This window comes from Cololabis saira, chromosome 8 (assembly GCF_033807715.1).
Source record: "Cololabis saira isolate AMF1-May2022 chromosome 8, fColSai1.1, whole genome shotgun sequence".
NCBI lineage: Eukaryota > Metazoa > Chordata > Actinopteri > Beloniformes > Belonidae > Cololabis > Cololabis saira.
This window is the reverse complement of record NC_084594.1, coordinates 42,679,634-42,697,547: the sequence shown is the minus strand read 5'-3', so window position 1 is coordinate 42,697,547 and position 17,914 is coordinate 42,679,634. Positions and strand designations below refer to the sequence as shown.

Here is a 17,914-nt window from a genome sequence, read left to right as displayed (position 1 = left end):
GTTCTAGCAAAACGCTCAGCTTATGTCATCATTTCACAAATCCAGCTGAACTGGAAGCTGGTCTTGAAAGCAACTCATTATCAGATTTACGGAACAGAAATGTCCAGCTGTGATCTTAAACATGCTGTTTTACATACTAAAGAGCCATCCATCCACAAGCCTCCTGAAATCTGACCAATCACATCATTCTGTAGGTAATTCAGTTCGTTTCCAGAGGAGCCTTTTTCTTGTGATCCTCTGCTTACATTATGAAATAAAAAATAAAAACACACACACTTTTGGAGTTATTCTGCATGGAGACCTGCTCTAAAAGGTAGCACCGATTAAAATTAGATGCAGAAAATTAACAGAATATGGACACGTCATTAAGCATAACGGACATTATTAATCCCGAGGATGATTGCCAGAAGAAAAGAGACCAAAATAACTAAACTTTAAATGCATCTTCATCTCTTCTGCCCATTTCATTTCAACAGTTTCTGGGACACCCTCATCTTCCTCCAACTCTGTGAAACATAGCGCTGCCTCATTGTTGGGAAATGTGATTGATTTGGTCTGATGAGATCTGACAGGGGTGGGGGAAAGGAACAGTTGTGGAGGGGAAGAAAGGCTGCAACGTGATAGGAGATAAAAGGAGGGAAGATGGAGGGGTTAGCAAATAATTAAAAACAAGAGGGGAAGACAGTGGGGGCGGAGAGCACAATCAAGAAGGGATGGAAGAGTGAAATGTACTGCAGAAGGGAAAAGAACAGAGAATGAAGAAGGGATGAGGACAAGGACTAAGTGAGGAAAACTGATGCCTCCACCTCACAAATGCAGGCCACATATTCTCCAAAAAATGTGCAATCTTCAGAATAATGACATTCTGTTCTGAAGAACTACCAATGTTGGTTTCCTTGAGACAGCAGCAAAACTCATGTCTGTCCAGGAAACATCTTCTTGACTCAAAGATCTACTCAACCAATCACGTGCACCAGCTCAGGGCTTACAGACATGTGGACACGGTAAAGACAACACGGCTTCAGAATCAGGAAGAACAATGGTATTAAATTACTCCATGAAACCACTATCTCTGGTGTTCACCCAGAATGATTTGAGAAAGAGAAGCCGTTCTCTGGGATCTGTGTTAACGATGCCAGGGGTCAGAGGAGAAACCCTGACTGGTTGCAGGTGGTAGAGAGATACCACTCAATCATGAACACATGACACGGGATATCAACAAAAACTCACCAAAACTGGACAATTGAAGGCTAGAAGAACATTACATGGATTTGTGTGTGTGTTTAAGACCATTAAAGGGGACCTATTATGAAAAACATATTTTTTCTTGCTTTAACATATATAAAGTGGTCTCCCCTCAGCCTGCCAACTCAGAGAAAGAGGAAAGCAACCAAATTCTGCAGTGTCTGTACAGCCGCCCGGATGAGCCATCCAGTGTCATGTGACTTCTACGAGCCGTTCAGATTCTGCTCACTTTCGTTACGTAATCAAAATGCAATTTGCATCGGTTGGCCTCCGATGCGTGAAACCACTAACAACTAACTCTGGCCGGAACAACAACAACTAACTCCACCGGCCGGAGCTTCCACCATTTTTTCGTAGCGGTGTATCGCATCATTCAGGCAGCCAATCAGCACTGAGCCTCACTATCATAGCCCCGCCCACTCAGAATCCTGCATAGATAATGAGGTTAGAGAATGGGAAGATAAAGACATGGCTCAGAGGCTGAATTTCTAATTTATTTAGCAAAAACAATCAAAATCTTGTTTTTAAGACATTCAATGCCTGTTTAATAGGCCATAATAGGTCCCCTTTAACTTTTAAAACTTTTAACCATATTGATTACCCTCAAAGGCCAGTAAACCACCTAGTCAGCAACCCTGCGTATTTGCTTCTTACAGCTGCAAAGCAATAATGTTTGGACAAAATGGTAAATACAAAGAAAAAGAAAAAGATTCTTCCATTTACTTTGAATTTTAATTCTCTGATGACAGAATGAACCATGGGTATTTTATGTTAATTCCTACAAACTTCATTTCATTTATTATTAATATATTCTGTTTGGAAAAATAAATGATAGCATCATCTGCATATATACTGACATTTGTATCAATTAACATCAGATGATGCTGAGGATTATTTAGAATTAAAGAAGCAGAAGTCCTCGTACAGAGCCTTGTAGTACTCCTCAGTTAGTATAATCCCTGTTTCCATGAGGATGGTATAACTCTGATACCCCAGAATCCAGAGATGTTTCTTCTTGATAAGGTTGATGTACAGTATGTAAATTCCTTCCAGTCTTTCTCCTGGGAATATTTTTAAACATTTTACAGATTTTCTCACGCATTTGTTGATAAACTAAAGATCTTTTGTCCATTGTCTCTCCTCAGAAACACAAACTTTCATGGATGCTGCTATTGGACAAAATCATTGTTACAATCATCATATAAAAATAACATCAATATTTTTGTTTCACTTTTTTACTAGCCGATGTAAACTTTTTTGGAACATCTTGTGGTCCTGAAATATAAAATTTGTTGTTTATTAATAAATACAATTAAGTAGCTTGGATTCAAACAGTCAGGAAAAAATGTCAAAGTAAGTGTGACTGCATCAAAAACAGAATAATGTTTAAAGGAGGGGAGATTTTCTCTATATTTTTAGTTTTATTATTCTTTGTATGGTTTTCATTTTGGCACTCTTGATTTACGTTATACCGCTACACTGTGTAACTTATTAACAGTCAATTTATTTTGTTTGATTATTCAGGAAGCAGAATATCTGGGTGCTCCTGCCGGCGCCTCCTTCAGGCCTGGAGGAGCACTGCATAGACCTGAGGAGCCACAGCTGAACTGAATTCTATATAATTATGTTTGTTGTCTCTTGTCTCCGTACACCCTGAGGAAGGCGTAAGCCGACACGCGTTGATGTTTTTTAGAATGTAACCCAGTCCAAATAAAGGTTTTTTAACTTTTTTCAAGCCACCAGAGTGCCTGCATTTTTTCTTTTGAGTTAAGTGTGACTGCATGTTTTAAAATGTGCATTTTTCATATCGTCCAATAGTTTTCTGCAAAGGTGGCTGGGAATTCCTACTGTCACAGTTCATTTTCTGAAAATCTTGATGTGGAAAATTTCAGACTCACCTTCAAGTCACCCAGGTAAACATGTTCCATCTTGTTTGGCACGCTGATTTGGAAAATGCGGCCCACGGTTGCTGAAGAGTCTGGGAAAAACGCTGTGTCCTGTTGGTTTGCCGGCGCCTCAGTGGCATCCATCGGCTGGAGGCCATCTGGCAATTCGTGAAAGCCGTGGAGCAGCGAAGAGCTCATAGACGCCTCCAGCTCTTCCCCTCCCAAGCCATTGCCTGTCTCTATCAGCACCATGCCCCCCAGCATCTCCATTTCTGCACAGGCCAGGGGAAAACAGCCCAGCGCAGCCAGAACCAAGCCTAGCAGCAAGGCTTGAGTTCTGGAGGGCCTCACATGGAAGCCCCCGCTTAACCTGAGGCCCCCCACACTGGGCTTATTGCACATTCTTGTTCTTTTGTTTGACGGTCACTGATATCAAACAAAAGTTGAAGGGACGTCCAAGTGGGAGGGTTGGGTCTCAAGGGGGACCATGCACTCCTGACCGATGCAGCAAACACCTTCCTTCAAATCTCTCTCCGTTTTAGATGTGCTTCTTCTTCAGAACTTCAGAAATCCCATCATGCCAAGCACCACTGAGATCTGCAAGAAAACAGATTGAAACATAGAAGTCAAAAGAAGGAACGTTTCAAACAGATCACAGTACAGAACAAGATGAAGTTTAGAGGAGCGAAAGTTCCAAATAAACACAGTAGATACAAAAAAGGACGGAGGAATAAACATTCCAACCAATCACTGCACAGAATGAAAGCTGGGACTCGGAGGACCAAATGTTTGTGCTAACACTTAGGCCCCGTTTACACATAGCCGGGTATTTACAAAAACGGATATTTCCCCCTCTACGTTTTGAAAAATTCCATCGTTTACACAAGATCGTTTTCAAAATCTCTTCGTTTACACGAATCCGCATAAATACGCTGTTAACGTCATGCCAGCCAATCAGAATCCTGGAAAAACATCAACAAATGACACGTGTAACTTCCAATCAAGGCTGATTTATGGTTCCGCGTTACACCAACGCAGAGCCTACGGCGTAGGGCACGCGGCGACGCACACCGTACGGCGCGCATCGCCGCGTACCCTACGCCGTAGGCTCTGCGTTGATTTAACGCGGGACCATAATTCAGGCTTTACTTCCAAGACGGAACGAGAGTCTTTCTTTGGAGTGACAGAGAAGTGGAGTTACTTTTAAGTGTGACTTTAGAATATAAAACAGGTAAAATACAAGAAAATATTGACGGTGGCCAAACTAATTGTAAACACAGGTCGCACACATGACGCTGGTGACGTTTCTGTTGCATAATGTGACGTTCTGAAGCCTAAATCTCCGTTTTCCTCTGTTTAGACGCAAACGTGAAAACGGAGTTTTTGAAAATCTCCACTTTGGCCGGAGTTTTCAGAAATGATCGTTTTTAGAGACTTTGAGCTTCGTTTTCGTGTAAACGAACGGCCAAAACGCATGAAAACGCCACCGTTTTTGCTCCGTGTAAACGGGGCCAAAGTTTAGAGGAGCGCAAGTTCCAAATAAACACAGTAGAGACAAAAAAAGGACAGAGGAATAAACATTCCAACCAATCACAGCACAGAATGAAAGTTGGTAGTCAGAGGACCAAATGTTTGTGCTAACACTCAAACCAATCACAGTACTGCACCCTACTCGGACTCTACTCCAAGTCTCCCCTGAATGAATTTCTCTCATCTCTAAGGGAGAGTTCACCCACCCTGCAGAGAGAACTCATTATAGCCGCTCATGTCCTCCATCTGGCTGTTTATGTCACTGCTCACAGTCGGTGACCATAGGTGAAGGTAGGAATGTAGCTTCACCAGTAAACACAGTGTAAGCCCTCTCTTCAGCACAACCCTATAGGGGTTACCAGTACAGAGTCCGCATTACTGCAGACGCTGCACCGATCCCCTTCAATATCCTGCTCCATTCTTCCATCGCTCATGAACCCTGACACTCTTAATCTCCTCCACTTGAGGCAGAATCTCATGCCTGAGGACATTTCCCCCCCTTTTCAAACTGAGAACCATGGTATTGGATTTGTAGGCACCGATTCTCTTCCCTGCTTCTTCACACTCGGCTGTCAACTGCTACAAGCTGAAGATCACAGGTTGATGAAGCAAACAGGACCACATCCTCTGCAAAAAGCAGAGATAATGTTTACCGTTTTATGGACAATTTGAAATATTAAAAATATATAAATATTTTTCAAATTGTTGATAGCCAACAGTGAAATGACTACGAATATTAAGTCCTGGAAATGATGAGTCCTTTAAGAATTATGGCGATAGACATCCAGAACCTACGGTGGCCGACAACGGCCAAACGCACTGCAATGGCCTAATGCGTCTCAGTTAAGGAAAACGGCTTCAAGTACAGAAATTCAGAAACTCAAAACAAGGTACAAAAAAAGGAACGTGGTGCAAATGAAAAAACGTGCTGCAAAAAACAAAGACAAATGCAGCATCATCAAACGCGCTGCAAATAGAGAAACGATGCAAAGCACAAAACAATATAAAACAAGAAACCATCTTCAAAAGAAAAACGCTTCATAACCGGTTACCAAACCTGCAGGGGGCGCTCTCGGCGTAACAGCTCAATGGACAGACACACGGGATGTAGAGAGAGAGACCAAAAACAGCTGACTGAACCACAGTGTTTACATCCATGGTTTAAACATACAGCGGGAACGGTAATGTGATATAATGTGGTTTATATCACTGTACAACGCTGTAGGCCTACATTACGAGACGTTTCTTTATTATATTTTAACGTTACAGTCAGCTGTTTGGTCTCTCTCTACATCCCGTGTGTCTGTCCATTGAGCTGTTACGCTGAGAGCGCCCCCTGCAGAGTTTGTGAATTTGAATCGTTTCTGTACTTGAAGCCGTTTTCCTTAACTGAGACGCATTAGGCCGTTGCAGTGCGTTGGCCGTTGTCGGCCACCGTAAGAACCTCTTTAAAGTTAGCAGTTTCAGTTCTGTTTTTCGCCAAAAAGAACTCTGCAACACATAGTCACAAGTTGGATCTTAGGCAGATGGAAATTGATGAGTAAAAGTAATGAGGTGGAGGAGCGATGAAGATGACTCATGCTGGGGTGGAGGATTAACAACAATGTGGAACTGGTCAAGGCTTCTACGTTGGATCACTAAGAATGCATACCTTCTCTATTGTGTGTGCTTGTGTGTGTGTCAAACACACATATTTCCTCTGGGAGCTTCAGTTAGAGAGGGACTGAAAGAAAGAGATTAGAGGAGGATGGAGACCCCCCCATTGTGACTCCATTCTCCCTAGTCACCGAAAGTGACATCACTGCTGGTCTCCCCTGGCAACGCCAACACTTGGCCCCCCAGGTGGCCTTTGACCAACTCAGAAAGCCTCTTTGTTGTTGCTACTGTGCTCCTCCTTCCAGAATAAACTTTTTTCTAGAGGTTTCCCCCTGTCAAGCCTTTTATCATGACAAAGTTCACCTTCTCAGCGGGAAAGTTAACATTTAAACTCCTGTGGTAGCAGTCTTCCGTCGCTTCGCTGTGTGGAGTGTTAAAGTTTAACTGCGATACCGGTGCCAGCTTTTGTCTGAGTTTTCAATCTTTTAAATGTTTCTCTTCAATGTTTTTACTAATTCTGTCATCAATTATCTTGGTCTCTGTTGGTTTTTATGTATGTATGTATGTATGTATGTATGTATGTATGTATGTATGTATGTATGTATGTATATATATATATATATATATATATATATATATATATATATATATATGCGCATGCATGCTACCCACTACTATGTTATAATGTCAAACTTTATAAACTTTGTAATATCAATATCATTATTCTACCTTATGTAACAGATAATCACACTTGCACATGTAAAAATGTCTGTCTTTTCACGCTGACAGTTTCTATTTGTCCGTTAAATTATTTCCCATATTTTTCACAATTGTGGTGGAAATATTAGTCTTAGTCATTCTATGACCTTCCTTATGAGTAGAGTTGGTGCAGACTTTGAGAGTCTTTGAGAGTTTTTGCTCTGCTGTCACACACAGCTGCAATGACCTTTTATGATAACCATTTAGGGTTTAGTCTTAATCATTCTTGTGTTGTTCAAATGACAACGCATTCAATGTTTCTGTATCACTTCTGCATCAAGGCTGTGTACGTTTTACACCCACTTACGTGCAAATGATATATTACTGAACATGGACCATCCGTCACGTCTTTATTCTTGTGAACTTAAATGGACTTTGGAAGTTTGGAAGTTTCAGCCCAGATAGTCACCCAGGTAGTCAAAACATATAATACAGAGGTGTTAAAGGCTGTTTTCCACAACAGTATATATGTATATTAATCTAATATTTGTTTGTTTGTTAATTGCACTGCATCTGTATTATTTCTTATTTTTACATTCTTGTCATACTCTCATTATTTATCTATATATCTTTTTTTTTTTTTTTTTACTTGTTTGTCTAAATACATATGCTGTTCCAACACTATAATATGCCTTGTGGGATAAATAAAGTATCCATCCATTCATCCAGCCAGCCAGCCATCCTTCCCTCCCTCCCTCCACCCATAAACAAATCATGTTTATTACAAATATCCTCACATTTTTAATTAAAGGCGTGTTCTCTTGACTGACAACTGGGTGGGCCGAACTGGCAGACAAAGGCTTTCAGACCTGTGGCCCGTTTGTTTTGTTCCGATTCAGAGGCTAAATCGATAGTTGTTTCATTTTTCATTTGTGGGGTTTGTGTTCACAAGGCAACCGTCTGTAGCGGTTCAAAGCTGTTAACAAATGCCATGAACCAACTGTTCTCTCATTGGTCAGAAATGAACGCGGAAGGAGTTTCCTCTTCCGTACCCCGGGAAAAACAACAACTATGGAGCATCGTAAGCGAGTGTGGCTAGTTTGTTTCTGTGTGCTGTATGGATTATGTTCTCACTGCAAACGAACCGCTCTAGGTCTGAAATTATGGTTGCCACCCGTCCCTTGAAATACGGAATTGTTCCGTAATTGGGAATTAAAGGTTGCGTGCCGTATTGAACCCATACAGACACATATTATGCTCTTATTTATCTATGTCATAATATACAGGTGACGGTCTGAAAATTTGAATATATTGCAAAACTTAATTCGTAGTAAATTCAACTTAAGGTGAAACAAATATATTATTTCCCACTACATGCAAAGTGAGACATTTCAAGCATTTATTTGTTATAATTTTATTGATTATGACTCACAGTTTATGAAAACCCCAAATAAAAAACCTAAAAAAAATGTGAATATATTATGAAATCAATAAACAATTCAATCATCAAAAATATAACAAATAAAGGCTTTACATATCTTGCTTTGCCTATAATGAGACTATGTAATATACATGTATTAAGTTGAATTATTGAAATAAACACCATATTCTTGAATTCTTCACATGTAGGCTATAATATATTCTACACCTGGGCTGACGTGGACATAGGAGGTTATTTCAGTTGCTATATGGTTGTCCGTCTGTACAGTCATGCAAGTTCAATGCTATTAAAGCACTTTAAACTTTAAATCAAAGCGTTTTGTTTTTTCCTATGAAATAAATACATTTCTATGCATTTTAGAAGTTTTGGGGATGTCCCTTTTTTTGGCGCCTGCGGGGTGTCCCTTATTTCTATTTCTGAAAGGTGGCGACCCTATCTGGAATGGAAGCGAGCCGAGACCACCTCTCCTAGGAGATCTCGGTTGCTTGTTTTGTCCCGCATCCGAGCGCGATTGCTGTGTTCACATATACCAAACGAACCGATCTTTAGGGGGAAACACTCCCTGTTTCAGAACAACTGCTCCAAACAGGACAGGTGTGAAAGCAGCCAAAGTGTCCATTCAAGCAGCTGTTTCACTGGCTAGTGCCTGGCTAGCGACAGGTGGCACCACTGACACTAGAAACTTGAACATTTGGATATTCCAAAGCTTGACTTCCTAGCATTCACTGGAGGACTGAAGAACTGGGGTAGTGGTCAAACACTGTTTTGGGGTCAAACACTGTGGGGGGTCGAGGACTGAAGAGGGGCTGAGAGTAGGTAGAGGACAGGTGTGGTTTACTGTTTGACGTCTCCAGATTTACACCTGCTTACAGACGTCAACGTTTAGCCCAACGATCTGCCTTTGCCGGCTGAAAACAGCTGACTGGGCGCCATGGACGACGCTTTTTTTGGATCACACCTGCACGACCTGCAGCGCTCCTGGTCCAAGAATAAAACTCACAATTTCTGAACTGAATTTTACTTTACAAACATTTATATTTGAGAAAAATAAGACTGAATTTCTATCTTTAAAACTCACCAATTTACAAAATAAGCTTTGAGCTAGCTTTTCTTTTTCACAAAAAACAAAGAAAATACAAAACTTGGTCATTCTTACTTAATAACATTTCTCACCGTGAAAGCCATCATCTATACTTGTTTTTTTTCAGGCTCACGGGGGTCTGGTAGACTCGGTCTAGTCCAGGGGTCGGCAACCCAAAATGTTGAAAGAGCCATATTGGACCAAAAACACAAAAAACAAATATGTCTGGAGCCGCAAAAAATGAAAAGTGCTGCATGTATCTATATTAGTTATAACTGGGTCCTCGGCTGCAAATGTAGCATGTAATATCTTTCCACATGACTCTTTTTGTTACGCGAATCTACGGAAGAGTATTAGGGCCAGGCAGGAGAAAAATAAAAATAATACTTTAGCGGAGGAAGATTTTTTTGTCATTATGCACTTCCAGAAAAAAGTCGAAATGTCGAGAAAAAAGTTGAATTGTTGAGAAAAAAGTCGAAATGTCAAGAAAAAAAGTCAAAATGTAGAGAAAATTTGAAATGTTGAGAAAAAAGACGAATTTTCGACTTTATTCTTGAAATTGTATTTCAAAATTAATCTCAAAATTTTTCTCAAAGTGTACAATAAAATAAATATTCTCAAATATTTTTTCTCCTGCATGGCCCTGATACTCTTCCGTACAAATCTTCGTTAACAGAAAAGTTGAGATGTAATATTTATTCTACACATTTTTACAGCATTGGAAAACGTTCAGAATGTTTGTGTCATGTTTGTCCTCCTACAGAAACCATATTAAAACAAAAAATATATTTCCCTCCCCCATCGAATTCCATTTTCAAACATTTTTGAAAAAGCTCCAGGAGCCACTAGGGCGGCGCTAAAGAGGCACATGCAGCTCTAGAGCCGCGCGTTGCCGACTCCATGTCTAGTCCAACAGAGGACCACATGTTCAGAGGTAGGAGCGTTCCAACCAATCACAGCACAGAACAAAAGCTGGAAGTCAGAGGAATTAATGTTTGAGTTCAGTCACAAACCAACCACTCACAGTATTGCACCCTACTCTGACTCCCAAGTCTCTCCTAGACTTAGCTGTAGGAGATGAGAACGCGGAAACTCCTCCCAGAAAGACTTCTGCTGGGAGTCCAACCAGGATACTACTTGCTGTGAGACAACAATGTTAAGTGAGGCCCCATTCAGGCCTGCATTAACATGCATCCTGCAAAATCCAGTCGATAAATGCCAAGCACTCACTCCGTCATTCAGACCTGCCGTTAAAATGTGTGCCCAAAAGCATCTCTTGAGTGATTACATCAGACCTTTTCACTTGCAAATTCCAAATACCACCAAAGGCAGCAAATACAATTCCAGGTCTCAACAAACTGTTTTAAATATTCATACAGTCATTTCTGAGGCTTAGACCCCCTGGTGGGTGCAGATGGAACTACATGTGAATAATCGAATACGCACGTGAAGTTAATGTTCGCAAACTCAGCTCTGCTGCTGAACACAAAACGCAGATGAAGTGTTTTCAGGGAGGACTGGAATCTCTGAGGTTAATTATTTTCTGAAAACAACAGCTGTTTCGCTGAAAGGAATAAATCAGCATGCTGGAAGAAGACAAAAACAAGAAACTTTTCTATTTTTTCTATCCTTTTTTCTTTAGATCTTAAAACAGAGTCATAACAACAAACAGAAGAAGAGCAAAAATCGTTCGCCCACATAACGGTCCCTTTGATTTTTATGGTTAATTCCTTCTTAACGAGGTCTGTTTCTCATTTTAGATTAACATATCTCAGCAGATACAAGCATATTAATAATTTTCAATAAATTTAACTTGAATTATAAATTTCATCATGACTACATTATTGATCTGAAGACATGCCTGCTTTCTTGTCCTGTGGCAAATGTTTGCCGGTTATAAAAGCAGTGGGTCTGTTTATCACGACCACAGAGGGAAAGATCTGCAGTCTTCAATCTTCTGGCTCCAGCAGGTTTGGAATAGTGTTCTGAGGTTGGCGCCGCTTCCTCCCTCTGCCCTTTCCACTATTTTCTACATTTCTCCGTCTACATAGAGTTTATTTCTGCGGGCTGCAGATAGAGGAGCAGCAAGACCTGGTGTCAGGTCAGGATTTTTATTTAGCTCCTTTACTGAGCTGAAACCAGAGGTGGAATTTGTACTGTGTGGACTTGTCTTGTTCCAGACCCTCCCAAAGCAGCAGCAAACCCGTAGTTCCTCTGCTGACCACCAGGGTCCAGATCCAGACCTGTAGTTCCTCTACCGACCACTAGGGTCTGGATCCAGACCTGCAGGTCCTCTACTAGGGCTGTGCGATTAATCGATTTTAAATCTAAATCGGATTTATTAATCAAAATCGATGTTAAAAAAGGAAAATCGGAAAATCGATTTTCCTTTTTTGCAGCTGGCTGCATTACAGACAGAGCTTGTCTAGTCATCTTTGTTTGGTCAAGAAAATTGTAAATGTTGTCACTTTACTAAACTCAAGGAGGATTTACAGTATCTTTCAATTGCACTTCATTCCATATAGGGAAATGTGTTTGCTATTTTTCTTTAAAAATGAAGATAAAATATTTTAAACAATTTATTCCATTGTCTTTTGTAGTTTTACCAAAAAAAAAAATCGAAATCGAAATCGAAAATCGGGTTTTCAGAGAAAAAAAAAAAAAAATCGGGATTTTATTTTTGTCCAAAATCGCCCAGCCCTATCCTCTACTGAACACTAAGGTCCAGATCCGGACCTCCAGTTCCTCTACTGACCACTAAGGTCCAGATCCAGACCTCCAGTTCCTCTACAGACCACTAGGGTCCAGATCCAGAGCTGCAGGTCCTCTACTGACCGCTAGGGTCTGGATCCAGACTTCCATCAATGCAGTCTGACAATTACATCCCAAACAGCATGTGAGGAATATATTCTAGACGCCCTGTAAATCACTAAAATCTAAATATTGCTTTATTATGAATAAGAGAGTATTGTCCATGTAAACATAGCCGTTTGTCCTAAGGAGGTCCAGCTCAGATTCTGAACTTTAGTCAACAGAAAACAGCAACCAGTTGGTCTTAAGACTGAGCATTTTTTAGTTGTGGCAAAACTTTACATTATTACAATTTCCAAACAACCCTTTCTTGGCTGCTAGACATAAACAACTTGTCTGAACCTGTCAGGGGATCTTGTTGCTGGAATTCCCCCCAGCATCCAATGAGGACGCAGCAACGCCACTGAGGCGCCAGTTATAGTGAAGGCATGCCGCCATGGCCGCAATAGACGTCTCAGCAACATAGAGCCCACGCTCCACCTTCATGAGCCTTCCCCCCTCGATGATCGACGACCGAGTACTCACCTCTAGAGGAAGATTCAGAGTTTTAGCGGGAGTGGGCAGATGCGGGGTGTTCAGGCAGATCTGTCTCTCATCGCAGTGTAAAAAGAGATTTTGTGTTCTTTGATTTGAGGATAGAAGTCTGCATTGTTCTGTTGCGTGTGTGGGAGAGAGGCAGCGCTGAGGAATGAGCGTCTTTGTGGTTATTCAGACCTCATTATTGGCTGCTTGTGGATGAATTTCAAAGCCGTGACTTCTGCGACTCAACAATCTGGGCTTCCTCTGAAATTTGCTGCAAAATGAATTCAATTAATCTGCATTCTCACTCCTAATTACCTCTGTAATTAGCTTGGCTCCAGCTGGAACTTGAAGCTTGGCTACAGAATAAAACAATCCAGACGCAGATATGCAATCCATCACTTCTCAAATCCACCATCCAGTCTGTCGCCTCCTTGCCACCAGGTTTCTACCGGAGCCATGGATGGGCCATATGTGCAAACATAAGGCAACGAGGAGACGCCCATGTGTCACGCCAGCACTGAGCGCTGACTCGCACACGACGACTTCCAGAATGAAGCCAACAAACAAACAAAAAAGAAAGAAAAGAAAACCTCTAGGGTCTGGATCAGGACCTGCAGTTCCTCTACCGACCACTAGGGTCTGGATCAGGACCTGCAGTTCCTCTACTGACCACTGGGGTCTGGATCAGGACTTGCAGTTCCTCTACTGACCACTGGGGTCTGGATCAGGACCTGCAGTTCCTCTACTGACCACTGGGGTCTGGATCAGGACCTGCAGTTCCTCTACTGACCACTGGGGTCTGGATCAGGACCTGTAGATCCTCTACTAACCAACAGGGTCTGTATCTCTACAAAGCACTAGGGTCTGAATCCGGACCCTCGGTTCCTCTACCGAGCACTAGGGTAAACTGCCATAGCTAATGCAGATGACAGACAGATATATGTTACAACGTCACCAGGAGGCCGAAGCCCCGTACAAGCTCTTGGTAAATGCATTGAGGAGATTAATGACTGGATGTGCCACAACCTTCTCCAGTGGAGTGGGGATCTTCCTGGTCTATCGACAATCGCGGAAGGCTGCGGGGGCCGTTCTGGCCCTCTCTGTGCTGCCCGAAGCTGCTGAAGGATTGAGCACGGGGCTCCGCACTCAGACTGTAACGTTGGGTGAGCAGGGCCGCAAGTTGGATGCGATTCTTGAACAGAATCGTAGGCTAGCAGGGGTCTTTGAGCTCTTTAACAAGATGGAGACCACCTTGGAGAAGCTGGGCACCCGGCTTGGCGGGGACTGATCACAAATTCGTCTGATTGGAGTTTATTGAGGAACCAGAAGACTGGAAAGCAGACGGAAAATTACTGAGCTGCCTGCAAATTGTTGATTTGATTTGGCCTTGAAGGAGCGGCTGGCAATCCTCTTCGTCACAATCTCCCTGGAGGAATGTAAACATGACGCTCTGCACCCAACTCAACCCTCCCCCTCTCTCATAAACACCTGCGGATATACCTCCCAGAACTGTACCGCTGCCCGATAACATCAAGGACGCTTGGCTGCACTCTGGGCGAAAGGTTCTCGGACTTATCGCGTCACAGACTCTCACATACACACTGACACACCCCCCTCTCCCCATATCCAACGCCTTCCTGGCGTCCCCCCTCTTATCAGCCCCCCTGACAAGGACGTTTTGAGTTCGAGCGCCACGCGTTCGCGGCGCTCACTTGGATGAACTTTTATGTGTATACAGTAAATTGAAGCGTGAACCACACTGAACCAGAAATCTGGGTGTAGTGATGGAGTATGGCATACATTTGAAAAACACATTAAGGCAATAACAAAGTCAGCCTACTACCACCTTAAGATTATATCAAGGTTAAAAGATCTGATGTCTCAGCAGGAACTGGAGACACTAGTCCATGCATTCATCTTTAGTAGCTTTATTATTGTAACGGCATCTTTACAGTCCACCTTAAAAGATCAGTTAGACAACTGAAGCTTATTCAGAACTATGCTGCTCCAGTCCTCACTAAGACCAGAAAAGTGGACCACATCACTCCAGCGCTGAGGTCTTTACACCGGCTGCCTATCCCTCAACACTAGCTCAACTTGAATCTGAACTATAGCTGAATAAATCTGTTTTCTGCTTCAAGTGTGATAGATTGAAATGTCCATCCCAAACTGTCTGGACTCCTGCACACTGGGCAGGGGCCCCAAACAGTCTCTGGACAGCAACCCCAAACAGCTAGTAGCGGTCCTGTGAAAGCGATTCCTGAATTGTCCTTTTTTTTTGTCATTTTAGGTGCGCTGATATCTGACGCTAACACTTTTACAGCTCAAAGAAATAAAGATAACTATTAATCTTCAGAGTCTGGCAACAAGTTGATCAATGATGATTATTTTTGTTTAGTCTTGTAGATGGAAGGTGGGACATCTTCAAGAACCAAGAAAAACAAGCCTGCAAGTACCTTTTAGGCACCTTTGAGAACAGTCACTTCAAGACTGTTTTATAAGGACAAAACCTAAAATTATCATCAACACTTGGGACTCTTTGTTTCAGCAGCTCTGCCTGAAACTAATAATTTCTTTTGCATTATTTACACACACTGGAACATAATGTCAATTTAAGTAGGTGGATAGGTTTTGAAAGTCACCTCCACTGTGGGAGTGAGGTAACACAGTTCATCTCCAATCGTTCCCCCTCCTGCTCCCTGAAGAGAGTTGTGATAGGCTCCACCCATGCAACTCTGACCAACATGGAGTGGGTGTGGAAGAGTGATGGGTGATTAGGACAGGCGGTACGTCAAGCAGATTTCCAGAGATGGAACAAAAACAGGAATTATGCGAAAACACAAAACTATAGCTACAAATCCAGCCAAGAAGACAAACAAGTCTGCGCAGAAGCTTCCGGACACCCCTCTCTGGTACTATGAGAAACAGCTGCTCCAAGTCTAGAACCAGATGTGAACCCGCCCCAGGAAACAGCAGTTCGGTGGGACGGTGAAGACACCAAACATCATCTGGCCGTCACTGGGATCGGCAAATTCCAGCAATTTGGCTGCAATTTTGCTACAAAAATCTTCTCAAGTGATTTTTCCACTCATACAGAAAGTGACCTGCGCTAACAGTTGAAAGAAAGGAAGAATCGATTCAATAAAGCAGAATTAGCCCCGTTTGGTCCGCTCTAAACAGACCTGATTCTGTTAAAAGTGGAAAGTCCAGTTGGTTTGGTGTGAATACGCAATCAAAGTAGGGGTGGGTTAAAAATATCGATATTTTATCGATATGCATGTGTAGAAACGATTATCGATACATATCCAAGTATCGATTTAAATTTTTTTTTTTTTTTTTTTAAATCCCGATTTTTTTCCCCCATTTTATCACCCAGTGCTCCTACCTAAGTCAGTCCTGGGCATTGCTCCATCTACCAACCCCGGGAGGCTGAGCTCAAGTCTCCTCCTTACTTGAGGAGTGAGCAGGCTGCTTCTTTTCTCTGGCCGGACGTGGCGCGTGGAAGGATCATGTTATTCCCTTATTGTAACCAGAATATCGATATCGAATTGTATCGAATCGTATTGGAAATCGTATCGTCTTGGGACCTAGTGTATCGGAATCGTATCGTATCGGGAGGTCAGTGATGATACCCAGCTCTAAATCAAAGTATGTTTTTGGTCAAGGAAGCAAACTCTGGTCCACCTCAAAACTTAAGTCCGGGCTTTGCAAATGCAGTAAGTGGATTTCAACGCAGGGCGTTGCAGGTAAACACAACCTGATCAAATGGGTGTTTAGTGTGATAGCAAGTCAGATGTCTGCCGTGGTCAGACGTGGAGTCAGGATAAAATAAACCTGCGATAGAAGTGTGATCAGGCAAAAATATATCACATCTGGTGTTAATTACTCACAAGAAGAATAAAGTTTAAAAAACAAACTAACGGGGAAGTAGCGCTGCATTAACCAGTAGACCTGGAAGTGGACATGCTGGAGGTGGAGCAGCTTCTCCAGACCTCCCAGCTCTCCAAAAACACCATGGAGAGGGTTCATATTCTCCGGTTACAAAAGCAGAAAACCTGCGGCGACTGGGATGCTTTATATCATCTTCCCAAACAAGATCTTTATCCATCAAATAATCCCCCCCCCCCAGAAATTGAAAAGTATCCTTCAATTTGTTGCTTCAACTGTGACATCAAACACAGAGCTCGCCAAGATCAAAGACACGCCAACTTCCTGCTGTCTGAAAACATGATGGATTAAAGCTCCTCCGCAGCACGCTTCCTCGAAATGAGGATTAAAATTAAAACAAAGCAAAAAACAAGAATGACGCCGGCCAGGGAACCACTGCGATTCTGATAAAGCCAAACATTCATCCACTTTGATGAGAGCTTTCAGAAGCTTCAGCACTTTCCGTCCGGGCGCACCTGCATGTGAAAATGCTAACAGCTCATGAGGGAGAAATTAGTTGATGCTTTGCACATTTCAGCTCAATAGGTGAACCAGAAACCGCAGCTGAAATTAAATTAAATGCTTTTAATTGGAAGAAAACGGATGCACCTACTTGGATCAAGGCTATGGCACAATGTATATCAATGGAGAGAATAACACATACATTAAAAAACAAACTCAGGATGTACGAGGAAATCTGGAAACCGTTTAATCAATTCATTAAAAAAGGAGATATAGGTGCTTATACGTAGTGATGCACCGATTGTTCAGTAACCGAAATTGTTCGGCCGAAAATGGCAAAAAAACACTTTCGGTGTTCGGTCGAATAAGTGGGGAAAAAAACCGAACAATTAATAACGGCGTTGTAAAATAAGGAAATAGACTGGCCGCTCCGTCCCGTAACGTTGCGCACCACATAAATCGTTGGCCAACCAAAAACTAACCCCATAAGAATTTTACCTAACATTCACCAGGAGGTGGAACCAAAACAACATAATGGGAAATTAAAAATGTTGAATTTTTTTATGTTCAATAAATATTTTCTACCTTGTAATTTTGTAAAAGATTTTTTTCTTTGAAAAGCCTAAATCAAATGTATTTGATTTATGCAATGGTGAAAAAATTGGCAAAATAAATGAAAAACTGCTGAAGAACCATGTTCCGTATTGTTCGGTA

General features: G+C 42.0%; 1 protein-coding gene across 1 annotated transcript in view; it reads right to left on the bottom strand.

The window, feature by feature from the left end:
* The window catches only part of LOC133448980 (dystroglycan 1-like), a 55,840-nt gene that overhangs the window by 21,033 nt on the left and 16,893 nt on the right, over nt 1-17,914 (bottom strand). The window contains exon 2 of the mRNA XM_061728023.1: nt 3,144-3,728. Coding sequence (XP_061584007.1) covers nt 3,144-3,533 — 390 coding nt within the window. The 5' untranslated portion in view covers nt 3,534-3,728. The remainder of the gene's footprint in view (nt 1-3,143; nt 3,729-17,914) is intronic.